The sequence below is a fragment of the Gopherus flavomarginatus genome, chromosome 2 (genome assembly GCF_025201925.1).
Source record: "Gopherus flavomarginatus isolate rGopFla2 chromosome 2, rGopFla2.mat.asm, whole genome shotgun sequence".
Taxonomy (NCBI): Eukaryota; Metazoa; Chordata; order Testudines; family Testudinidae; genus Gopherus; species Gopherus flavomarginatus.
Genome location: NC_066618.1, coordinates 88,305,646 through 88,329,478, shown reverse-complemented (window position 1 = coordinate 88,329,478; position 23,833 = coordinate 88,305,646). Strand labels below are relative to the sequence as shown.

Here is a 23,833-nt window from a genome sequence, read left to right as displayed (position 1 = left end):
GGCATTAGATCAAACCTTACCCTATGGAGCCCAAAGTGGGAAAACGATAGACCTCAACACCTTGCCGGAGCTATGAAAGCTTCCAAAACCCTCCTGGGCAGGCAAACTTTCTTATTTTAATACAATATTCTTTGAGCTCTTGAGGTTCCCAACACGTCCCTGGTCACATTTGTTATTCTACTGGTAGGCACACAACTCTGACTCCCATATGCCTCTCTATATTGCAGCAGTTTTCTCTCACCGGCAGCAAATAGTGCTAAATCTTCAGGAATAATCTTTTCATCCTCCTCATTCATGTCTGCCTCCTTTGTTCTCCCTCACACAATCTTCTGCACTCTCTGCGGCCATCGTTACTATCTGTATGACTCTTTTAAACTTCCATGCTTAGCCATGGCTGCCTCACATTTTGCTCATATGCTAACCTCAATCTTGGCCTCTAATTGTACATATGAAGGAAATTTCCTGCAACACTGCATAAAGCTTGAAACATTTGCCTTTTGATTGGAACACATACTTAGCCAACCCAAAGTAGCATAGCTCAGAAAGGTATCAGGTGTTAAGTGGTCGTATGTTCCTGTAGTAGTTGAATGGATATCCAAAGGAGTTTTTTTCCCCCAGAGTTTGAATGTCTAGTGAATAGCCTGCAGTAAATTTGTAACATAAGCAGTGTGCTTTATTGTATTTCATGAAACATAATTTAAATCCATCAGTCAACCTCCAGAAGATTAGTGACTTTCCAAACGCTATACGAAGTGAAGGAACATGAAAAAGTAGAATAATCAATCCTTACCCATTTATTCACTGGCTACAAATATAAAGAAAATATAATCTAAATATATAGTTAATGCCCAAGAAAAGCTTCTGTCACTCCATACTTACCTCTCAGAGGCATTTTCAGACACTTCAAAGCATAAGTCAATAGCAAGATGGATATCAATATTGCTTCAGGTAATGGAAGAAAATGCATCTCTTCAGATAATTAGATTTACCTTTATAAATATGAGTAAAAATTTGAGGGCATGAGTCATTTCAGTTACAAAAATCAAGGACAAAAACCATAGGACCTAAGTATCCTCCCTGCCTCTTCAAGCAGAGAGGAAGCAGGTGAGGTGGATCACCCTAGAGTTCTGGAAGGTAGGGGTAAGAGAACACTGACTTCACAGCATCCTCCTCTCTACCTCACCCCACTGAAGTCCCTTTGTGAGCTCAGTCTCCTTAAGTTCTGGCTCCATAAGGGGCTGTAGAAGGTACTCTCTGTGGAACTCTCTCCCATAAAGGCAGAGGAAAACCTTTTGGGTATCTGTACTTCACTTAACTCTTCTTCACACAGCAGCTGTAGTGATGGCCCAGGATTCGTTCACAATAGAGCACGACTCCAACAGGCGTGATGATGTCTCAAAAGCAGCATGGAGGGGCTGACCTTGTGCATGGGACTTTGGGTTCCCCTCCCTGTGAATCTGAAAGGCCAGCAAGATTGGGAAGTTGGCTCTCCATGCCTTGTCCCCTAATCTCTATCACTTAAAGAGAAAGTCTGTAGGAAACAGCAAGATTTTCTTTGTGGAGTATCCTGGTACCCTTATTCCCCTCATGTAAATATCTCTATGACAGGGTTCAATCTGGCCCATAGCTAGGACCCATTTAAAAGAGTTGATTCTAAAGTAAGTCTCAGGACCTGGGCAATGGGTAAAGAATTAAAACAACCATCAAAGAAATACTAAACTTTCACCACAGAATGTTGACATGATGTAATAATTATTTTTCCGATGGAGCTGTCAATAATTGAAAGGAGGAATTTTAGAGATACTGACAATTTTCCCAACTCAAGAGATTTTTCTCGTAGTAACCTAACTCCTTGGCACACACACAGGTGAAAAACAATATGAAAAACACGTAAACAAAAATACAACTGACGTCCCTATGTAGTCTGTACCCAAACACAATGGTTACTACACTATGGTATATAATTAAACCTGGTATTCAGATAGTGTCTCTGAAGATCAGATGAATTTTCTGTGAAAAATTTGCTGAAGCATTTTCAGAATGTGTCCCATGTGTACTTTAATTACCATAACTTTCACATTACTGATCTACCATTTAACTGATAGAGTAAATATGATTTTATAACAATACAGTCAACCAAAATAGTACCATACAATTCAATCTACACTTAGGTTCAAAGATCTACTGTATATGGATAATAAATATGGTACCATACTGTAAGACAAGATAAATTAGAAGAGATAGATGGCCTTTATGAAATATTACATCTCTCTGAGAATTGTATTCTCCTAAAGCTATGAAATCTGACAGTAAGCGCCCCACCAGCCACACTGACCAAAACCAACACGTATTTTATTAGAACACAGGACAGCTTTAAAAGAAGAGCCACTGATCATTCAAATCAATCATAACTGTGTATTGCTATGGCTTTTTTTCTCTGAACACCTGATAAAGTGTGACAAGCCTGTCAGCGATCACCTTAAAGAGATTGGGAGTAGGCTGGATGACCCCAGAAATCTTTTCCATCTCTCATGTCTATGCTATTGACTTTTATCTTAAAGGACTTGTGGATCAAAGCCTTGGCAGAGAAGCTGATTTTCCATAAAAAAACACCACTACAAAATTCACAGGCATTTTTATCAAACCATTTGCATTTCTGGAGCTAGATAGTAATAGACAGACAGACAGCGCGCTTTATCCTACATGACACAATTATGATTGTGTACCCTGTGACAAAACAATCCCTCCTACCAAAGTTAATACTTGTCTGAGACACAGCATGGGGGAGGTTTGCAATGGAGAAACGGACAATCAATGATTTTTACAGAAGCTCTGTTTATTCATTAGGAACACAAAGAACATCGCACCAGCACAAATAAATCAACCAAAATCAGTCTCACTCTGTCTCCCCCATCCTTAACAGGGTTTAATTAGGAGTGGCATGACACAGTAGGAAAAGAGACCGGTTCACTGTGAGACCTGCTACTCACTCTCTTACAGTGTAACGGCCCCCCTTCCAACTGCCCATCGCTGCAGGGAGTTAACATCCAAGTGGGTGCCACACCTAGAGCACCTCATTGCCTGCTGTTTTCATGAACATTAACCTCGAAAGGAGGAAAATAATGGAATATTACCAAGATAAAGACTGCCTTTTATCTGGCTGGCTCCATATCACAGATATAGTTTCAGCTTTGCAGAGCAGAATGCCCCCAAAATGTTTCCATTACTGGTTTCTTGTTTTAAAAAATGTTTAGGGACCACATATGATGCAGGCCATAAAATGTAACTCTTGGCTTTCAAATGAAGCATGAATGATCACAGTAATTTGCCACTTGCCTTACTTCTGATCCAAGATGTAACATATTAATGCAGGAAGAATCACGCTGTGTGATGTATGCTAGATGACAGCACTGAAGCATGCTTTCCTGTCTTGCATGGTATGGCTTTCCAAGCAAAATTGTTTTTTGACTGTTTCAACTTACTTAAATGGCTAATTTCCAACGCTAGCTTTTCAAGCCCAAAATTAAAGTACAATCAATAGGTTCATCAGTAAATGCAACATGAACCGCTGAAGAAATGAGTAACAGATGCAAATACCTGCTTGCTGTGCAGTCTGGGGTATTTGTTGACTCCGCTGTGCATTGTACTGAACTGAGGCAATGGGTCTATACTGCTGAGTTGCTGAGGTAGGGTATTGACCAGATGGGTAGTAATACACTGGCATCTGTGGAAAGCAAGAACACTGACTTAGTACTTGTGATAGAAGCTGAAGACATACAGAAAAAAGTCAGGTGAAGTAGTTTAATTTTACTGTAATCAAAAGAAAAGATTTGCATAGTACATTTTCAAGCACTTCACTTAGTTCCAATTTTCTCTTGCAATGTGATTATCGATGTCTTAAGGATTAAACAATGTTAGTGTGTAAGTTGAAAAACCCTAAATGAAGCAGGAATGTGAATAAAAATGTTCTTCAAATACTGAATTACTTTGTTCTCAACAAATTTAATGTCACAGAGAGAAGCAGAGAGAAATAGCAGTTGTTTATATGTAACATTGCTTACACAGTTTTTAAAAATAAAAGACCCCCCCAAAAAATAATCACAGAAGTATCATATTGCACATAATTATAATGCTAATATGAATGTAGTATAGACCATATGGAAAACAATTAAATAAACTCTGGGGAAGATATTAAATGGACAACAGAGCAGAAATGGCCTGGAGTCAAAATGTGCGTGTTGTATGAAAGTGAGATATTTGTATGTATGGAAGAGAGTCTCCATTGTCAGCCTATCCCTCTTTAATGGATAAGTGCTTAACTGCATGAATCTCTCCCTTTAAAGCCTCTAGCACATTTGGCAAGAATATATTATGAATTAAAAATGATTAGCATCCCTCCTCTTGCAAAAGCTTTTAGTAGGTATTGCGTCAGCTAGTATTGCTAGCTATTTTATCTTACAGAACAGAGTATACTAAACTGCCTCACCACACATTTGAAAATGCAAGTTTGAGAGCAACTGAACACAGTGACTTTTCTTGCACACTCTTCATCACCATAACACAGACATCTGAGCTAAACAGTTTTGCGCTGGCCCTTAGTGAGTTCAATAGCACTCCACATTTGGAACAATTCTATGATGGTTAGTAAGATAAAATATAAAGTATACAGGGGCACCGCTACAAGATCTTCAAGAGAACTTTTGTTGCTGTTGTTCTTAGACTATTTGAAATGTATGTCTGTGCTTCTTTACAAACCAATGGAATTATATTTGTTTCCACATTTAGTATTTGGCCTGTTTCAAAAAAGAGACACAAATGCTTTTTATTTTTAACACAACAGGAATTAGTAAATGTGGGTCAGATTCTGCCACCTTTATTCATGCTGAGCAGTACCTTAGCTCAGAAGTAGTTCCTCTGGAGATAACTGGACTACTCATGGTGTATTGCTCAGTGAGAGTAACGGTTAAATAGAATAAGGCCATATACGACAGGTATTTAAAAAGCCAACAGAATCCCTTTAAAAACAGGCTAAAAATCTCAGAGAGACACAAGGCTCTTTATCACCAGAGAAAAACTACCAAGTGCAACAGAACTAAGTTACAGAAATATACAGTGCCATGCTGACACTTGAAAGGGGTCTAATGAAGTTTTTTATCCACTACATAATCACCTCAAGATGTGCCATTTTGGTTAATGTTTCTATAGCTCTGTAAGAAAATTCTCACAAAAATTTCCCAATGGACACTGTTTTACAAAATGGTGATAACTACAGGAAAAAGAGAACAGGAAAAACTGCAAGGAAGAAAGTGAGGGAAGGACACAGTTTATGAGGGTGAACCATAGATGGGAAGTGGGGAGAGGACTCAAGGAATTATAAGGAGAAGGCAAATTTAGAATCAGGGAACCTGTACGGGGGAAGGTGGCTGAAGGGAGAACTCCAGGCAAATTGGCAGAATTTAGAGGACCAGATATCAAATCTTTGCCTATGTTTTTCTTTTGAACCTATGTAAATACTGTTGCTTTGTTTTGTCAGGTACAACCAGCGAGAATGAAACCATGAATGCTTTAATTTGAACATGTTTTAAGCTATTCCAGCTCTGAATAACATGGAGTAATGCTGAATTGTAGCATGCCTTTGAACTGTGCTTTATCTTTGAGTACTGCAATTCGAGTGATGGGCATAGTGTGAGAACATTTGTCCCCAGATCTAATGAAAACTCTAACTGTCTGGAGTTGAAAAATCCCAGTTTTAAATGCATGATCTACTTTTACCCCAGCAGGACAAGGTTAGTGAGGCAAACTCACATGGGTAAAAGCAGCTACACTCTTAAAACTTTTAAAAATAAATGACCATCTGAGAACAATATGAGTTACCTCTTGCCATTAATCATTGTATGGAAAGTTCATATGTATTAAATTAAAAAAGTAGCCCAAACAGTTTAGGTCTGGAACATAAGTTTTAGTTGAGCTTGCTTAGCCCATTCTAATAACTGCTCTAACACTTTAAAAGTACTGTACAGCCATGAACTAATTCATCTCTGTAGCTACAAGAATTTTTTTTTTAAATTCACTGAAACTGAATACATTCGTTATATATTCCATTTAGTAGCTTATCAGTACAGCAATCTATCACTTTGAAAAATGTTGTTAGTGGCATGGAGCATTAGACGGAAAATCATTTAATTTGGGGTGATTAATGGTTGAATTTGATAGTAATCATGCATGGATGACTTGCTAAGAATAGACGTTTTTGTTAAGAGACTAGACATAAAAAAATGGCTTGGCACAGAATCTAGACATGGGTTAAAGTGGATTTCAGGCTGACAATCAATAACTGATTGATCTTGTCGGACATACTTTAATTTGTCTTCTGCACAGCTCTCCAGCGTACAAAGTTTCACCCCCAAAGTAATCCAAACCTGATATTTGCCCACTGTGATATTACTTTAACGAACAGTAGAATTCATAGAATCATAGATACCGAAGAGACCACTTACGTCATCTATCCTGAACCTCCTGCACTTTGCAGAATTACTCACTACCTCAATCCCACAAACATCTTTTACTTGTGATTGACTACAAATCATTACCATCTCCTGGCTAGTCTACTGAAATGTCCAACTGTACTTGATGTTAACAACTTTTCCTCTACTCTAAGGGTAGGTCTCCATTATAAACTTTTGCTGGCACGGTTTATTTCATTCAGAGAATTGGTATAAGCTATACTGGCCAAAAATTTGCCTGAACTAGGAGGCTGTGCTGCTATAGCTCAATAGATTTATAGTTATACAGAAATAACTATACCAGCAAACCCTTTCTAGTGTACACTGGGCCTAAATGTTTCCTTCTTCAGCTTCAACTCATTGCTTCAATCCTCCTAACATTGTGAAAAAAAACCCTTTCTTCATTTATGTTGTTATTCTGAAGCCATGTATAGGCTACCATTTCCTTCCTGAGTTTTCTTATTGAATTATTTAAGAATGTATTATTATTTCTAAACTACAGTATTTTAGCTTAACTCAGTCTGTGTGTTTTGTCATCCAACCCTTACGTAATTTTTGTTCTCCAACATATTTGCTTCCTGTCTATCCTAAACTGTGCCAGAACTGTTTGCCTAATATTCCAAGGACACTCAGACCAGTGCTATGTAGAATGGCATTATCACTTTGACATATTTCATGTGACCCCCTATATAACATATAGAGATCTGGGAATAGCAATGGCTTTTTCTTGTTTTGTTCCTATTTGATTTGCTATCTATCAGCACCCTAGGGTCCCTCTAAGAAGGCTTTCCAGAGAGGTTCTCTCTAGTTTGTTGGTGTGCTGTTTACTTTCTCACTCTAGGTGCAGGACTTTACATTCATTTGAAAATCATTTTGTTCAGCGTACTACACTCTCCCAATCTCTCCTGGTCAATTTACAGTTTGATTCTGTCTGCATGTAGGTTTTCTATTCTAAATGTTATCAACAAATTTGGTTAGAGTTGAATTTACACCTTCCTCAAAAGATTTTTTATGAAGTCAGTTGTAATGCTGTCATATTTCATAGTTCTGCTGCGGGGTGGAAAATATAAATTCTCTCTATAGGCATGTGTAACTCCCATCAGCACTAACGGCAATTACACTTACATAAGAGAATTTACAGGGTCTGCACTGACCTATGGAGATTTTGGATACACAAATGCCTCCTAGTCACCTAGGTGGCTTGTCCGTGTCTTAATTTAGCTACTTATTGTCCTCTAAGCTGGCTACTCCCATGCTGAGAGCAGGAAAATAAATTTCATGATCTGAGAGTTGTTCTCTCAGGGGGACGGAGTCCCCTGTGCGGAACAATAAGGGGTATGTCCCCCAAAACTATTGAACATTCCAAAGCATTAGTCAAGGACCATGTGCATGGAGGCTTTTTGCATCTTTCTGAGTAAATTTCTTGCCTGCTAGTGGCCCTGGGTCCTCCACCCTTTGAGGAGCTTCCACAACACAGGCAAAGAACCAAGTGAAGTTAACACAGACTGAGCACCATCAGAGAATCCATGGGTGTATGGTGTCTGAAGCATTACTATCCTCCAACCCCTATGTCCTTCTCATCTGTGGATCCCATTCTCCTAAGAGTGATTTGCTTCCATGAGGGATGCTGCTTCTGTTACTATCTCTCTGTTCAGTGCAATTTTTTTATCCCTTCAATCACGCAGGCAGAGGAGACAATTTGCCCTTTAGTCAGTGCAGGAAAGGATGCTGGCGATGTTTTCACTGAGCATAGAGATCTGGTCCTTTATTGGAGTGCTTGGGCCATGAGCATGTAAGCATGGCTATCAGCATCAGAGGAAAACAGACAGGATGGATGAGGTGTATAATTGTGACAGGGCCGTAACCAGGCCGGGCAAGCGGGGCAGCTGTCCAGGATGCAAAGCCGAAGGGGATGGGGTGGGGTGGGGGGGTTAAAAATGGGGAGAAAATATGACCAAAAAACAGTATGGGACGTAAATATGCTCGCTCGTCCCAGGCACAGAAATGCCTAGTTACGGCTATGGAAAGCCAAGTAAAGCAGGAATTTGCCAGTGAAATGGAGAAAAGCAAAGCCAGATCACTGTACTTAGTTTCCATTGGTGAACTTGTTTCTCACAGGATGATGGCGAATCCCACAGAGGAGAGGCTAGACAACGACAGATCATCATGTTTATGTTACTGAATAATGAATCTGTTAATCAGATTTAGAACATGCAATGGTGGAGGAGGAAGCAGAAGACGACAAAGGGCTCCCTCCTCCTTAGATGTATCACTTTAAAATCTGTCAGTTCCTCTTTTGATGAAGAATGGGAAAGGGAGCCTTGGAAATAGCAATAAAGCCAGCATTAATTAAACTTTAATATATAAATGCAAAATCTCTTTAGGCTTGCAGGCTTGGACAACTTTTTCTTTCTTCTTCTTTCTCGCTGGACCTGCTCCAAAATTTTCAATGCTCTGCTTTATTCAAGTGGCATGATACCAGAGGCAAACTACTAGAAACCACATTGCCACTACATTTACAGGAACTAATTAGCCATTTAGACTGAAGCCTCTGTTGTATTGGTATAAATTCGACAGCAACTTCTATGATATAAAAGTGCTTTTACATTGATTGCATTACACTGATTATTGCATTATAACATTTTGCATGCATAAGCATCTCAACTGGTTTATTTAGTCTCTCTGCTTCTCCTCCTACAGAGAACAACAGCTTTCACCCTGGATCAGTTATTAAGATTTCAAGGCCTACCTGAAACAGCTAAATAGCAATGACAATAGTAACTAGGAAGATGCTGATTTTATAGGATAGGTCTTTGTGATACAGAGCATATGGGTCATGATTTGTCCCATTTTGCTTTCCTACTTTATCAAAGCAACATCCTCCTACCCATTATTGCCACTGCTATATAGCTATGTTTCAGAACAATCCACTACATCTGCAGCCTACAGACCACTCAGTCCATTCCGCAGCTCCAGTTTGTTACTCATCCTGGGATGCATAAATAGGAGAATCTCAAGTAGGAGTTGAGTTGGTTATTTTACCTCTATATCTGGCACTGCTGGAATACTATGTCCAGTGCTCATGTCCACAATTCAAGAAGGATGTTGATAAACTGGAGAAGGTTCAGAGAAGAGTCACAAGAATGATTAAAGAATTAGAAAACAGCCCTTATAGTGATGAGCTAAACAGATGGAGCTCTTTGAGTCTAACAAGTCAAGTCTGACTTGATCACAGTCTGTAAGTACCTTCATGGGGAACCAATATTTAATAACAGGCTCTTCAATCTAGCAGAGAAAGGTGTAACACAATCCAGAAGTTGAAACTAAATAAATTCAGACTGGTAATAAGGCTTAAATTTTTAATGGTAAGAGTATTTAACCATTGGAACAATTTACCAAGGGTTACGGTATTCTCCATCACTGGCCATTTTAGAATCAAGATTAGAGGTTTTCCTAAAAGATCTGTTCCAGGAACTGTTTTGGGGAAGTCCTATGGCCTGGGTTATACAGTGGGTCCGACTAGATGATCACAGTGGTCCCTTCTGGCCTTGGAATCTATGAATCCAGGGGAATCCCATCTGCGTACTGGGATGCTACTCTCTAATGCAACTGTCTCCATGTATATTAAAGTTTAATTACAGTAGAAGAAGGCCTTTGCACAAGAGCTCCACACCCCATCAGCAGTTCTGTGGGTTCCAGCTAAGGAACGTGCTCTACGTCCCCATCCTTGCAGCTCTACCCATCCTCCGAATCAGTTGGACCAATACAAGGCTTTCATATATGATGCTTAGACACCCATGTGACAAGTGATTAAAAATGCCATGGTATGACAGTGAGGAAGAGCTGTGAAGCGCATTGAAAACAAGGACAAGTCTGAAGTTCATGCAGAGGAAAAGGAAGTCAGTAGGATTCAAAGGGGCATGACATGATCAGAACAAGTGAGGAACACACATCCATACACTGAAGGTTATCTCCAAAACCAGGACAGCAAGAAATCTGCCTTATTCTTCAAAATGACAGCTTAGCTACATGAACACAATTAAGCAGCAACTTCAGAGCAGATGATTGAGTGGCTGCATAATACGAGAGCCCTCACATGGATATTTATATAAATTAATTGTGGGACTATTTAAAATGCATTTTATGGTACATATATTTTAAATTAAAACACGGTCAGTTAGATAATTTGTTTAAAAATATATATTGATGACTATGTATACACTTTGTTGTATAACAGATGGTATGAAACATGCAATGCAATTGATATATGGAATATATTTTCCATCTGGGTACACAGAACACTTTTTTGTTTTATTCTATCACTAATTATAGTGTATAATAATACAGAAGAACTGTACCTCTTAAAGGCTGCTAACCATAACGAGGCTACCTTGGACCCAGATCCAATCCAACCAAGGGCACCCCTTCAAAATTACCCGGTTACCTACAATATCCTTTCAAAAGACGAAGATGTTCAGTCTGATAATGAACATCGACTTTTGATTTGAGAATTTCCCATACAGTGAAGAAATCATGAAAAATGATAGTACAGACACATATGGAGTTACATCGCTCTTTGTTCCTGTAGTTCAGTGCTACTGAAACCTCATTTTTGAGAAAAAAATTTTCAGAAAGTCTCTAATTAAATATTAGAGTTGAGCAAAACCAGTGTAGTTTGTTTTTGTAAAAATGAACCCCAATTTGTCATTTCTTATTTTATACCAAAAAAAAAAAAAAAATGAAATTTTGTGGAGATCAGACAAATGAAAATTCTTTACAATTAATCTTGTGCAGACTCTAAAAGCCACTGTCTCACAAAATTCACAGTTGTGAATTTTTAAGAAGTTGCTGCTGGTATCTGTCCTCTCTCCTACCCAAATCCCATGGATTAGAAAAATGAACACAGTATTGGGAAGCAGGAGGCTCTTAGTTCCCATCTTCACCACTTAACAATTCTTTGAAAATCTGAATTAAAGGAGGATCCATAGTTCTGGGCTCCATGCTGGGAGGGGGCTCACAGACCCACAATATTTGGATCCAAATGTCCAATGTCTAAGGTCCACCATGGTGACTGGAGAGCCAGATGTGACAGGTAGGAAAGCCTCAGTTGAATGGGTAATTTTGCAAGGGGGTCTCTTGGTTGGACTGGATCTGGGTCCAAGGTAGTCTTAATCCATTATTGATGCTTTGCACCAATATAACATTCTACTAACATTATTTAATTGTGTCACAAAGCCCCTCTGAAATAAGCACCAGTACCCACTGCTTATAGACATAGAAACGGAGGCTCAGAAGTTAAGTGATATGTACAACATCACACAGTAAACCAGTGTCAGAAGCACAATTAGAACTCTGGTTTCTTGACACAAAATCCTATGGCTAATCTATTTAAACACAATGCCTTCCTCCACACTTCCCTACCAACCCTAGAAATGTTGGTAACGTTTTCCATACATAAAATCCAAAAATATACAGGATAATAATATTCCAGCAACAGGCAGGCAGGTACCGGTAGGTAAGTATTATTATCCCCATTTTACAGATTTGGAAATTGTTAAGATCAGAAAGGTTAAGTGACTTGACAAGGCACACTCAGTGGTACAGCAGCATCAACATGGCCCATTGAGACAGGGGACCTATGTTCTAATCCTAACACTGACTCACTGCAACAGCCATGAAACACATCTCTTAGCTTCTCTAAACCTCAGTTTGTAAAACAGAGGTGGCTTATATTTATCTAGTTCACTAGGAGCGTTCTGAAGTTTGGTTAAACAATACTTGACAATGTTATAGAACACATAGTATTAAGAAAAGCTAGTGACAGATGTGGGAACGGAACCCAGGACAGCTTGTAAGATTTTCGCTTATTGCTTATTCGTGTAGATAATGTAGTTTGGGTAGGGGAAAAGGGGGATATTACAACTTCTTCTGTCCTCCCGCCCTCTTCAAATTCACACCTGTAAATTTTTGACATTAGGAAAATTGCTACAGAGTGAAAAATATTTCTTGTAATATTTTATATAATAAAATAAATTCATAACCTTGCCCTTTTGTGGAACTTTCGCAATTTGACAAATAGGCAAATTCCACACGTAAAAAGCAAGATTTTCTGCTAAATATTTTATCCCTATTAAATATTTTGCAAGCTCTTTACTCAGGAAATTACATATATGGGGGAAATAGCTGTACAGTATTAAGACTAAGAAATACCATGTGCCACTGTATCTTCTGTGACATGAACAGCCCTTACTCTTGCAATTTTCTGTACTAATATTAACTCCCAAGGCTGTTAAAAGTAGCTTAGTAGCCCACATTCTTTGTTATTACAATAGTGTAGAGACACACCAACAACTGCAGTTGTACTAATAATAAGGCATAACAAACAGAAATAACACCACGGGTTAAAATGATTTTATGCTAAAGTGTTTGGTGGGATTTTTTTTAAACAAATATTTTTCTAGAGGATAAAATAACTCTCCTCCCCCCTCCCCGACTAATAACATTTTATCATTTTAAGCTGCACGTTAAATGCAGTTTTCTATAATTAAGTTGGAAATTTTACTTTTTAAAATGAATACCTTGAAAATGGGCCAGAATATCATCGGTGCATTTTACTTCTTGACAGTAATCACTTTCTGTGTTCTGCAAGGATACCCAGGAGACATCCATGGATGTTTGGTGGCGAACAGTAAAACATAATCAGTCTTCAAGAAGACAGTAAAAATTACTGATCTATGGTGTCTCACATGTTCAAGTCAATTAAATATGATGAATGGCTACCTCTGCTAGCATGCATGTGGCTCACAGGAGAAAGGGGACTCTAATGTTTGTTCACCCTCCTCCTTCATATTCATGTACAGATACACCCTGCAAGACAGATGAATGCTCAGAAAATGATGGTGGGGGAAGGGAGGAGTCGTTGGAATCAATGAAACAACAGAACTGATGGAAACTTCCCACTGTCAGAAAAATCTGCTCCACAGTAGCTGTGAATTCCTTGAAAAGATATTCTCCAGTTACCCCCAAGTCTATGCTGGATGTTCCATTTACGATGCTATACAGAGGCCCCAGAGTTTAGAGCTATGTGCTAAACTCACAATAAAGAGGTAAAAAATCTACTTACCTGAGCAGGTGGTGGTTGCTGTACGTAGCCCTGGGGTGGTGGTGGAGGCTGCAGTACTTGTTGGGATACTGGTGGACCTGAACCTGTAAAACTTCCTGGAGGAAGCTGCTGACTTGGGGATGCCATGACATAACCAGTCTGCTGGCCAGATGGCTGTATAATAGGTGATGGGTAAACAGGACCAGAAGGCGACTCGGGGTTGTCTCCTGATGACTGACGACTTAAACTCATCTGGCTAAATTGTGTTGTCATGTCATCTCGCTGTGGGGCAAAAGTCAGTTGAAAATTATCAACATGATTTTTGCAGTAGACATTTGAAAAACAAAATACCAGGTTCTAAGAATAACATGAGAAGCAGTTGAAAATAAATTCATGCATCACCAAACAAGTCAGGGTAACCAACAAAAATAAATAGAAAATAAAAATAAAACACTGAGAATGGCTTGAAAAATGCTTCCAGACTGTAAGGTAAATTACACCACATGGAGAAACAGCAGCTCCTCATTGGCTGGATTCTCTGATCCTACCCATATTCTAAAAACTAGTGAACTCTAAAGCTTTCAAAGGGACACATTTTGAACTGAAAGGACATAAGCACTACTTTGAAAGTATGGGCTCCCTTCACAAACACAGAATTCCTTAACCAAGGATACTCTAATAACTAGAGTTGGGATTTTGTAAGTATCCCAAGGGAAATTCAATGGGATTGAGGCACCCTTGATTCCTTTGAATATCCCAATCCATACATTTTAATATAATATTAGGCAAAAATATGTAATCTGGAGACTGAGCAGTTTGCAGCTCTCAGCTACTAGTTAAAGACTTTTTATGCAGTTGGTGTTAATAAACATGTAATATAGCAATCTTAGGGCCACCATCTAGCTAGGGCAGAGACCAACATACCAAGCAGGCATATAAGGTGAAATCCTGCCCCCTAATTAAGTAAATGACAATGCTTCCCTTGTGTTCAGTGGAGCCAAATTATACCCTTAATGTGTATAATGGTGTAAAACAGTATCAGGCCCTGACCTTATAAAAGGATCCATGTGAGTGGAGCTCTGTGCCTGAGCAGAATCCTATTGCCTTCAATAGGACCCTGTGAGGGTTTACGGTGAAATTCTAAAAGGGTATTTAAATGCCTATGCCCCAGTGAAATCAATGGGAGTTAGGAGCCTAAATACCTTTAAAAATCTGGCACTAAGGGCTTTGACTACATAGGTCCATTTGTCTTAATATTGCCTGCATTCTGGAGGTAAACGGCCTGAAGAAAGCTTCATTCCATCAAGAAGTAAGAAAACATTATCAGTGCATTGTGCATAAACATGCATACTAAGTTCCCCAACTACTTGCTCACACCCCGTTACTGAAGAAGGCAAATAATTTTTTCCTCAAATATTCCTATGACTTTTTTAAATGAATTTGCTTGGATTGTGTTTATACCCCTATTATGTTAACTCTCCAAAAATATTCTAGCACAATGCATTCATTGGCAGGGTTTTTTAAAAGAAAGTATGGATTTTTAAATAAATACATCAAAATATTTGTTGTAAGCCAATTTCAAACTCACAATCACATGCAGAAATCTCATTTTTTAAGGTTTACACTAATTCCATCTGGGAACAGATATGGGCCATCATTCTCAAAACTGTAGGCCAGAATCTGGTCTTGTGTGCCTAAATCCAGGCTCCTGCATCCATACTTAGGTACCTGAATTCGTTGCCTTGAATTTCAGAAACGTGGCGCATCCATAGCTTCCATTGATTTGATGGCAAATAGTTTTAAACAAGTGAATTTGAAAAAAAAATATGAAAATTCACACAGAGAAAAATGAGGCATTCGGTGGATAAATTAACCATTATTAAGCTACCTCTACCCATTTCTATGAAAGAGAGACTATGAAACAGATGGTCACAAAGTTGTCATGGGAGCTAGCACTGGGACATACATCTGCTGTGCATGACAACAATTTTTCAACTGGGTTTCCAGTGTGTGGATGGGTAGACTAAACTACTACTGAACCTTTAAACGTAGTGCTTTTCTCCTATGTGTTAGTAGTACTATATTGGCCCCAAAGGCATTATTCCATTTTGTTTCTATCTTTTAACATGACCAGGTGACATCTCTAGCTTGGGGATATCAGTCACAAATAAAAATGTGAGAGAAAGACGGAGGACAAAAGAATCCTGTACCGCCTACTAAAATGTCAGCTTCGTTCTACAGTAGTATAATTTTAACCTTGTAAGCATCAAGCCAGATTCAGACTCCAGAGGTATACTATTTTTATTCTCCATGTCCATTAGTGTTTTGTCCTGATGCACAGTACATCACATGCCTCTAGAGCTGCAGCTCTTTCACAAATATTCTGTTATCCAAGTGCTCCAATATGATCATGGAATAAGTCCAGCCGTTGGATTTAGAGTACAACGGTTTCTACAGTTTCCGAATCAAGAATGTCACGCAAGTCTTTCACCACATCAATAAGAGGTTTTCCTCCAGACTTTGTGGGCATAAAATGCGAAAGTATTCCAGAAGTGTTGAATAAAAGAGAGATTTACAAAGACCTTAACACAAGTTGCCCTGAATTCCTACACATTGCTGACAAACATACGCATGCTCACCTCAGCCACCTCACATCAACAATCACCACAAAAATAAATAAAAATCTGTAGTACCACAGGAAACTGCTGCGTTGGAGAGACTGGCAGGAGATGCTGGGGTGGATAAGAAACTGCTGGATATTGGACTGACTGGGAAGATGGCTGTAAAGCCTGAACAGGCTGCAAAATAAAACGAGACGATAAATACAATGCTCCAAGACTTAGATAATAGCAAAACACCGTTATTGGGAACTAAAACTACGGCAATGCAGGTGACCCACCTTCAGGTCAAGACAATAGATCAGTTACTATGACTTTAATTTTGCATTTTGGTCACTCAGTCTTGTGATTCTTTGTTATTGTTTTCTGCTGACTAACAGACTTTCAAGTTCATGAGATACACAAATAAAACCGTGGTTACTCTCTTATTGTTAGTGTGCTAAAGCAAGATGCTGCATATAACTCACAGAGATCAAGGGAGAAAAGCCCTGCATATGCATAGACATGAATTTTTCTGTTAATGGTTGATTTAAACTCAGAGTGTTTCACAGGTAGAAAACTAATGACTATAAAGCTGAAAAGTAAGAACGAAGTTGAGATTATCAGGTTACTGTGGAGGAGATAAGAAAGCGTTTATACAGAACTATATGATGGGCATTTTACTTAGGAATAACTTTAGCATTCTTCTCATTTTAGTCTCTCATTTACATGAATCCTACACAAGCTTGGTACTATTCTGCCTTTTCTGTTATAAATTATTGGGAAGGGCTGAATCTTGAAACTGAGGTTATAGACATTAGGCCATATTCTGTACTCAGTAAAACCAGAATAATTTAACTGGCTTCAGTGGAGTTATTCTGGATTTACACTTGGGTGATCTGGGACCAGAATGAGTCTCCTTAGATCTACAGATGGAGGAATTCTCCATGTGCAAATCTGGACTGCTCTCTGCCCATAAATAGGGCACTGCAATACTGTGTATCTGTCCCCTACCCTTGCCCTAAAGAGAGCTCCCCATGTAGTTCTGGGTTCATGGTAAGGGAGTAGGTTGACATTCAGTTGGGCCAGCCAGGGACCCCTCTCTGGTGTACTATACAATAAGAAGTTCGTAGAGCCTTAGGCTGCATTTACTCTTTTATGGGTCCAACCTCTCACCTCTAAAAGCTGAGCCCTGAAAGTTCTCTGGCAACATGATTCCATTCACACAATACTGCGAGAAATCTGCGGACATCCAGAGGCTAGAGCCATTGGGATCTAGACAGACGTTTGTGAATAGCTTTTCTGTGGAGATTTAGGGGTAAAAATCTCTTAGACTCATTAACTGATGTGTGGGAATCTCCATGAAGAAACACTCAGCTTCTCTCGTAAAAAGTCTCCTTTTATTATGAGAGGGACTGATTTGGGACCTAGAGCTCAATTTGTGCCAATATATTATTTACACTGACCACACTGATTAAGGCTTCCAGCACTACTAGTATTAGATTGCAATGTTGCCCTCAATGAGAGAAATTATACCAAACTAACTGGGTCCAGTATTGGGCCTTCAGGGCTTTTCTTTTGGCCCACATTTGGACCTCAGCAGATTGAGAGGAGAGAATAAAAATGTGACAACTAAACACTCAGCCCTGCTATCTGCTTGTATGTTCACGAACCTCCTATTAAAGTAAATGGGACATATCCATACACTATATGAGGAAAGGTGCTCAGGTGCTACATCAAAGAGGGTCATATAATATTTTAGACAATCAGAAAGATAGGTCCTCTAATGCTAAATTAGCTTTAGGGGACCAAATTTACCAATAGTATCATTATTACATCATTATAATTGAGAATATATAATGATCTCATAAGGAAAACTTGAAGAGAAACTAATAATTTGAAGTTAGAAACAGTTACCAATATAATTGATTTCAGAAGCTGTGAGTATTACAAGGTGTTCTGCAAAAGATCAACAGAGCTATATACACATATCCCAGCCCTTTACAAAATTACATATTGCACCTGTCTATGAAAGAATAATTAGGTCTTTTAGTCACATTTCAATTTTTTCAAATGGAAACTAGAGACTTTCCACATATACACTACCTGGTTTAATAATCATTTTCCAAACGAAAATCTTTCTGGGTGTTCCATCCACCCAGAAAATATCTGATAGCTTTTCTTTTGATATTTATTTCAAAAGAAAAAAAAACCCTCACATTTTGTCTAGTTGATTTTTTGAGATTATAGTGCTGCTGTGCGGGGAAGGTAAACACACCTAATCATCTCAGCCTTGATGAAAGCTTGTTCTCCCCTTTCAACAGTTGCCGTACCTGTGTGACAAGGTGACTTGCCATTTGTTGCTGTGGTTGTTGCACTTGCTGCTGCTGTTGGGATGAAGGCTGCTGCTGAGACTGTCCCACAAGCTGGCTCCTAATTGGCTGCTGGCCGCTGGGAGGGTTGTATATTGCAGGTGTACCATCAGGATTTACAAACGGTTGGCCTGAAACAAAATACACTTAATTCACTGAATAATTTTAAGAAGATAACATCCACTAAAAGAAACTAGACAGGCACATATTTAGAGGCAGCTCTCTCTTTGTACTAATTGATCTTCAACAGTAAAGTGCTCATGCCTCACAATGCCTCCAGTTAAGGCAGCATCTATCTATTTTTGCTGCTGAGCCTGGTAGCATCTGTTAGTTAATAGCACTTTAAGATGTAACTGATCATTTTTCTTCCACCAGAGAGATTTAATGCATCGCTGTCCATTGGATCCCTGAGTGGTACTTCTGACTACATGTTTGTGCCTCAGTCAATACCCATAGCCTTTTGCATGCAGCAAGAGAATGACAAGCCCAGTGGAAAGATTATGGAGGGCTCCTACTGATCTGATCACAAACACATTTCAGGTTTGTTTTCTCTAACTTCTCAGGCCACAACTGAAGATCTTTAAATGCAGAGGCATAGACAGGCATTAAGAGGGAGATCAAAAATATTCCATCTGCAGTTTATGCCAGAGTAAAGCACAAAATGGGACTAGGCTGATAAATAATAGAGTTGCAGTGCCACACACAATTACATGAGTGATTAAAAGTAGAGGTGTGCATGCACTCTACTGTACAGCTTTGCACAACATACATGAAGCTTACATTTTTAACTCCTTCACGTATGCCAGAATGTGCTTTTGTTACAGCAGCCCTTTTTTGTCCAGTGCATAAATGAGTGGAAGGTGACAATGACTGTGCGAAAGATGTCCAGATGCTATGGTAGAAACTGAAAGAATGTACTTCAAGGATGAACTTTAAGTTAATTCAGCAATTAAGCCATTAATGCTGAAATTGCATCCTGGAACAAATATTGGGGATAGACGATATTCATGCCCATTTCATCCCTATATAAATGGAATGCAAACCATAAGACTATGCTTAACGCATTGTAGTTCAAATAGGAGGAAAAAAACCTGCCAATTGAATATAGCTTCACATCTCAGAAACAAGGCACTATACTTTTGAGGACAATGTCCTAAGAGACTAGAGGAGACCGTTCTGGAAATTCACAAGCAGAAGCCCTAGAAGTGTCTTTGAATGTATGGTGCAAATTCTTCCCTCTGTCATATTGAAGGTAGAACTTCATACACGGTATTCATTTTGTTTCCATATCCTGAATCAGTTGGAACTTTTCTATTTTCACGAAGTCTTTTTGCCTTTTGCTTTTCATCTTTTAATATGCCGGGGGAGTGGGGAGGAAGCAAGTAGAAAACCACCTTGTAAATAGCCATGGCAATAAATCAGTCTTTTTCCAATTCGCACAAAACTGTTGAACCGCCAAAAGGAACTAGATTCTTTTTTGTGAAATATTTTAATGCAACGTCAGTCCTTTCTCCCTTCCTTTTTAAAACTTCCAGATTAAGTGAAACACTTACAGTAGGTAATTGACTCTATAGAACAATTGTGAGATTTTAGATGGAGAGGGAAATGCAGGTGAACTGCATGGCTTAGAGAGCTGATAGTGAAATAAAAAAAAAGAGTTTCTCACCTCAACATCACAAGACTGCCACGATTCCTGACTGAAGTAAGGCTGTCTTACATTAGGTATTTTTCTCTCACTCCCCAGCAGTCTCTCCTTATCACCCACCAGCTCCCAGTTCCTTCCACCACCTGCTCAAGCTGTTCAACACCCATCTGTTTTTCTCACTTCTGACACACAGGGAAGGTTTAGGAGCTACGCACCTTTCAGAGGAGTGTAGCCTGATCCACTTAAAATGTGAATGCTCCAGGCTGCATGCTCGCCATGTGTTCACTCAGAATGGGGAGGGACACAGATTAAACTGCGTGAAAGAGACGAGGGGCCCAGCTCTATGGGAGACAATGATGGCATGGAGAGCAGAAAGAGCATGCACTCGGTCCCAACTGTGCAGCCTGATCCCCACGAAAGAACTTCAGCAGGGTCTGTGGAAGGCAAAGATGATGCCACAGAGGGGAACTTCATGCCTACTCACCCCAAGTTTGAGGCCACATCAATTGGAGGGCATGCTCTGATTCAAAGTGCTTAAAAGGAGATGGAAGATGGACAGGGGGGATTGATTAAGGATGATCTTCTTTTGAAACAAAAGGGCAACAGCTATGAGAATGCCAGGAACTGACAAGGCAGAAAATAAAGCAAGCACTGGAACAGTGAAGGAGGTAAATTGAAATAGTATCTGCCCAGAAGGGACTTGCCAAGTTAAATTCAGAAATGGCCACCGGGGATAGATAGAGAAGTTCACTGAGGGTAATACCACAGTGGAGAAGTCGAGAAGGAAAGAGCTTCCAAAAGGAGCAACTGAACAGCTAGGAATGAAACTATGTGACCAAGATGATAGGCAATGTTAGGTTCTCAAGAACAATATCAAAGACGACTGTTTCAAATACAACACTTCACTCAAGAAAGATGACTGGACAGAAAGAGGTAAACTTAAAGATAAGACTGGAGCATTAGCTAATGGAGCGCAAAATTTTGAAACAGGAAATGAAAAGGAGGGTCTAGTGTTAGGGAAGACACTTGTGAACATTGAGGAATTAATTATTTCTCTGAGAGGGAGCAAGGGATGACGAAGAAGCCAAAGTGATAAGGAATAAGAATGAAACACAAAACATTTTTAATTGTTGAAGGGATGACATCAAAGAGGGTGTCAGGAAAGACCAGAAGGAAGATGAAAATGGACTGATGGAATGGGGGGATTGAAGTGTAGAGAAAGCAGAGATGATTATTTGCTGCATGTGAAAAACTTTCACAGAAAAAAAAAATCAGCAAACTTCTTGCAGGTGGAGTGAAGAAGAGCTGGAGGAAAGAGGAAATATTTAAAAGAAAGAATGAAGGTTTACAACATCAGAGAGGGTGTTGAGAGGTATCTGGTAAGATTTACAGATCTCATGGAGACTAATCAGCCTAGAGTCAGCCTGATTATTGTGTCTCTGGGTGCTATAAGAGGATCACGTAGGTACAGTGACTATGTAGTGTGATAGGAAGGACAAATGTTTAAAGGCCAAGCAGTGAGAATCAAAAAAAGAGGATAGAATTGGAGGTAACCAAACCAATAGAAGAAGAAGAAGAAGAAGAAGAAGAAGAAGAAGAAGAAGAAGAAGAAGAAGAAGAAGACGACGACGACGACAGAGCTAAAACGTGATGATGATGCATTGTGAAAGAAAATCAACTCATTATGAGAAACAAAGCTTCTTTTTTCATTTATCTTCTATCTGTTCATAATATTTGATCATCTCCTATAGTATCAGTGCCTCCTTCTCATGAAAACTCTTTTCTATTTTAAGAAGATAGAGAGATTTAGGTTCAAATCATAAAGACGAATTTATAGCATGTGTTTTAAAAAAAATTAGCAGGCATCGCACGGGGTTTATTTTCAACACAAGTGACAATGTGATGTATGCTATAAATCTGAGACTAGGACCTGATTGTTTAAATTGAATTGTTTCTTCTATTTTTTAAAAAATTATACTGTATTTAAAAATCAGCTACAGCAACAAACAGAGCAGTTTGTCTAGTGTAAAAGAAGTGCAGATATGTGCTAATAAACAAATATAAATTACACAAATACTATTTGAACAATATTTTTACAGATACAGACTATCCGCCCCCTCATCCTCCTCCTTTCCCTCGCCCCCCCACTGTATGTCTATATGGCAGCTGGGAGCATGCTTCCCAGCATAAGTAGACAGACATGCACTAGCTCAAGCAAGCTAGCATGCTAAAAACAGAAGTGCAGCTGAGGGTAGCACAGGCAACAGCTGGGGCATGTCACCCACATATGTGCCCAGGAGGTCTGGGTGGGTTTGTATTTGGGTGGCTAGCCAAGCTGCTGCTCGTGCTACCACTGGCTACACTGCTGTTTTTAGCGTCTAGCTCGAGCAGAGCTAGCATGCATCTGTCTACTCATGCTGGGCAGCATGCTCCCAAATGCAGTGTGGACATACCCACAGAGTGCTTAGTTATGCCTCTAAGAGGATGAGGCATGCTAGGGAGAGAGGAGCAGACACTCTATTCATATGGTGTTACCTGGAGGTACTATGCCTGTGAGTGACATAATGCTCCCTGGATACTGGGGGGCATATGCTAGGCAGTGAGACTTGCTATCCCTGTACAGTGGGTGTAATGAATGCTCTCCCAGAATAACTCTGCCGGCATGCAAGTGTGGTGCAGCTATGGCCCCATCTTTGCCATGCCCAGAAACATGTACATACCCTCTCAGCCATTTTTATTCCTAGAAGCAGCAGTGGCTGCTCTTACTTGCTCTCCCCAGTCCAGGTGTGCTGAGGTACATACGAAAGGGCTTCTTGAAAGTGGCCTGCAGTGTACATACAAATGGCTTCTTTCCTATTGCTCAAGAGATTCCAGCACAGTGGACGGAACTCTTTACTAGAAAAGTGTGAGTGAATGACTGGTTTGTTTTCTTTTTTCCTCCATTTATTGCAAAGAACACTTATTTAAAATCCCCCAATTCCCGTCTCCAATACCAGGCTCTCAGATCAAGACTGTAACAGCTTAGCTTGAAAAAAAACCCAACCACATGTATATTCAATAATCAGTTGTTAAATTAATCCTACGATATAAATATGAACTTAAAATACTCTTCTGCATTTACAAATGCTGAAGCATCTTGATGAGCCTCAAATGCAATTATCTTCTAAAGTGATTATGGGAAGCTTGGTTTAATATGTTTTTTCAAGCTGATGTTTTTATTAAACTCCTCATCTCTCAGTTTCCTATTATATTGATTATAAAGGTACTTCCAATGCTGATAAGTAGGTTTGTGTCTTGACACGGAAATATTTTTATTTAGCATAAAGGGAGAGATAATAAACATAAAATGGTGGCCCTCACTACAAATAACATTCCTGAATTAAAAGTTTCATAATGCCAAGACCTTTGAAAACAGGCTTCAGCTCCCAGCTCTGGGTATAGTGGGAATAGTTATGCACTGCTTGTTTTTTATTACCGCCTCAAACCAATACAACTCAGCTAAAGGAGACAGAACTTATGCAGACTCAGAGCCAGATAATATTTCAATCATTATCACTGAAATGGACCCAAATCACTGAAGCGACCCTGCAGTCCCCATCTTCCAAGCCTTCTTT

The 23,833-nt window shown here is 39.3% G+C and overlaps 1 protein-coding gene across 11 annotated transcripts in view; it reads right to left on the bottom strand.

Moving 5' to 3' along the window:
* The window catches only part of ARPP21 (cAMP regulated phosphoprotein 21), a 265,697-nt gene that overhangs the window by 55,288 nt on the left and 186,576 nt on the right, over nucleotides 1–23,833 (bottom strand). For all 11 annotated transcript variants that reach the window (XR_007772330.1, XM_050937943.1, XM_050937940.1 and 8 more), the window contains 4 exons: nucleotides 18,536–18,705; nucleotides 16,299–16,403; nucleotides 13,627–13,887; nucleotides 3,598–3,724 (listed from right to left, as the gene is read on the bottom strand). Coding sequence is in view for 10 of the 11 variants with exons in the window: in XM_050937943.1 (XP_050793900.1) it covers nucleotides 3,598–3,724; nucleotides 13,627–13,887; nucleotides 16,299–16,403; nucleotides 18,536–18,705 (663 nt within the window). In the remaining variant the exon portion in view is untranslated. The remainder of the gene's footprint in view (nucleotides 1–3,597; nucleotides 3,725–13,626; nucleotides 13,888–16,298; nucleotides 16,404–18,535; nucleotides 18,706–23,833) is intronic.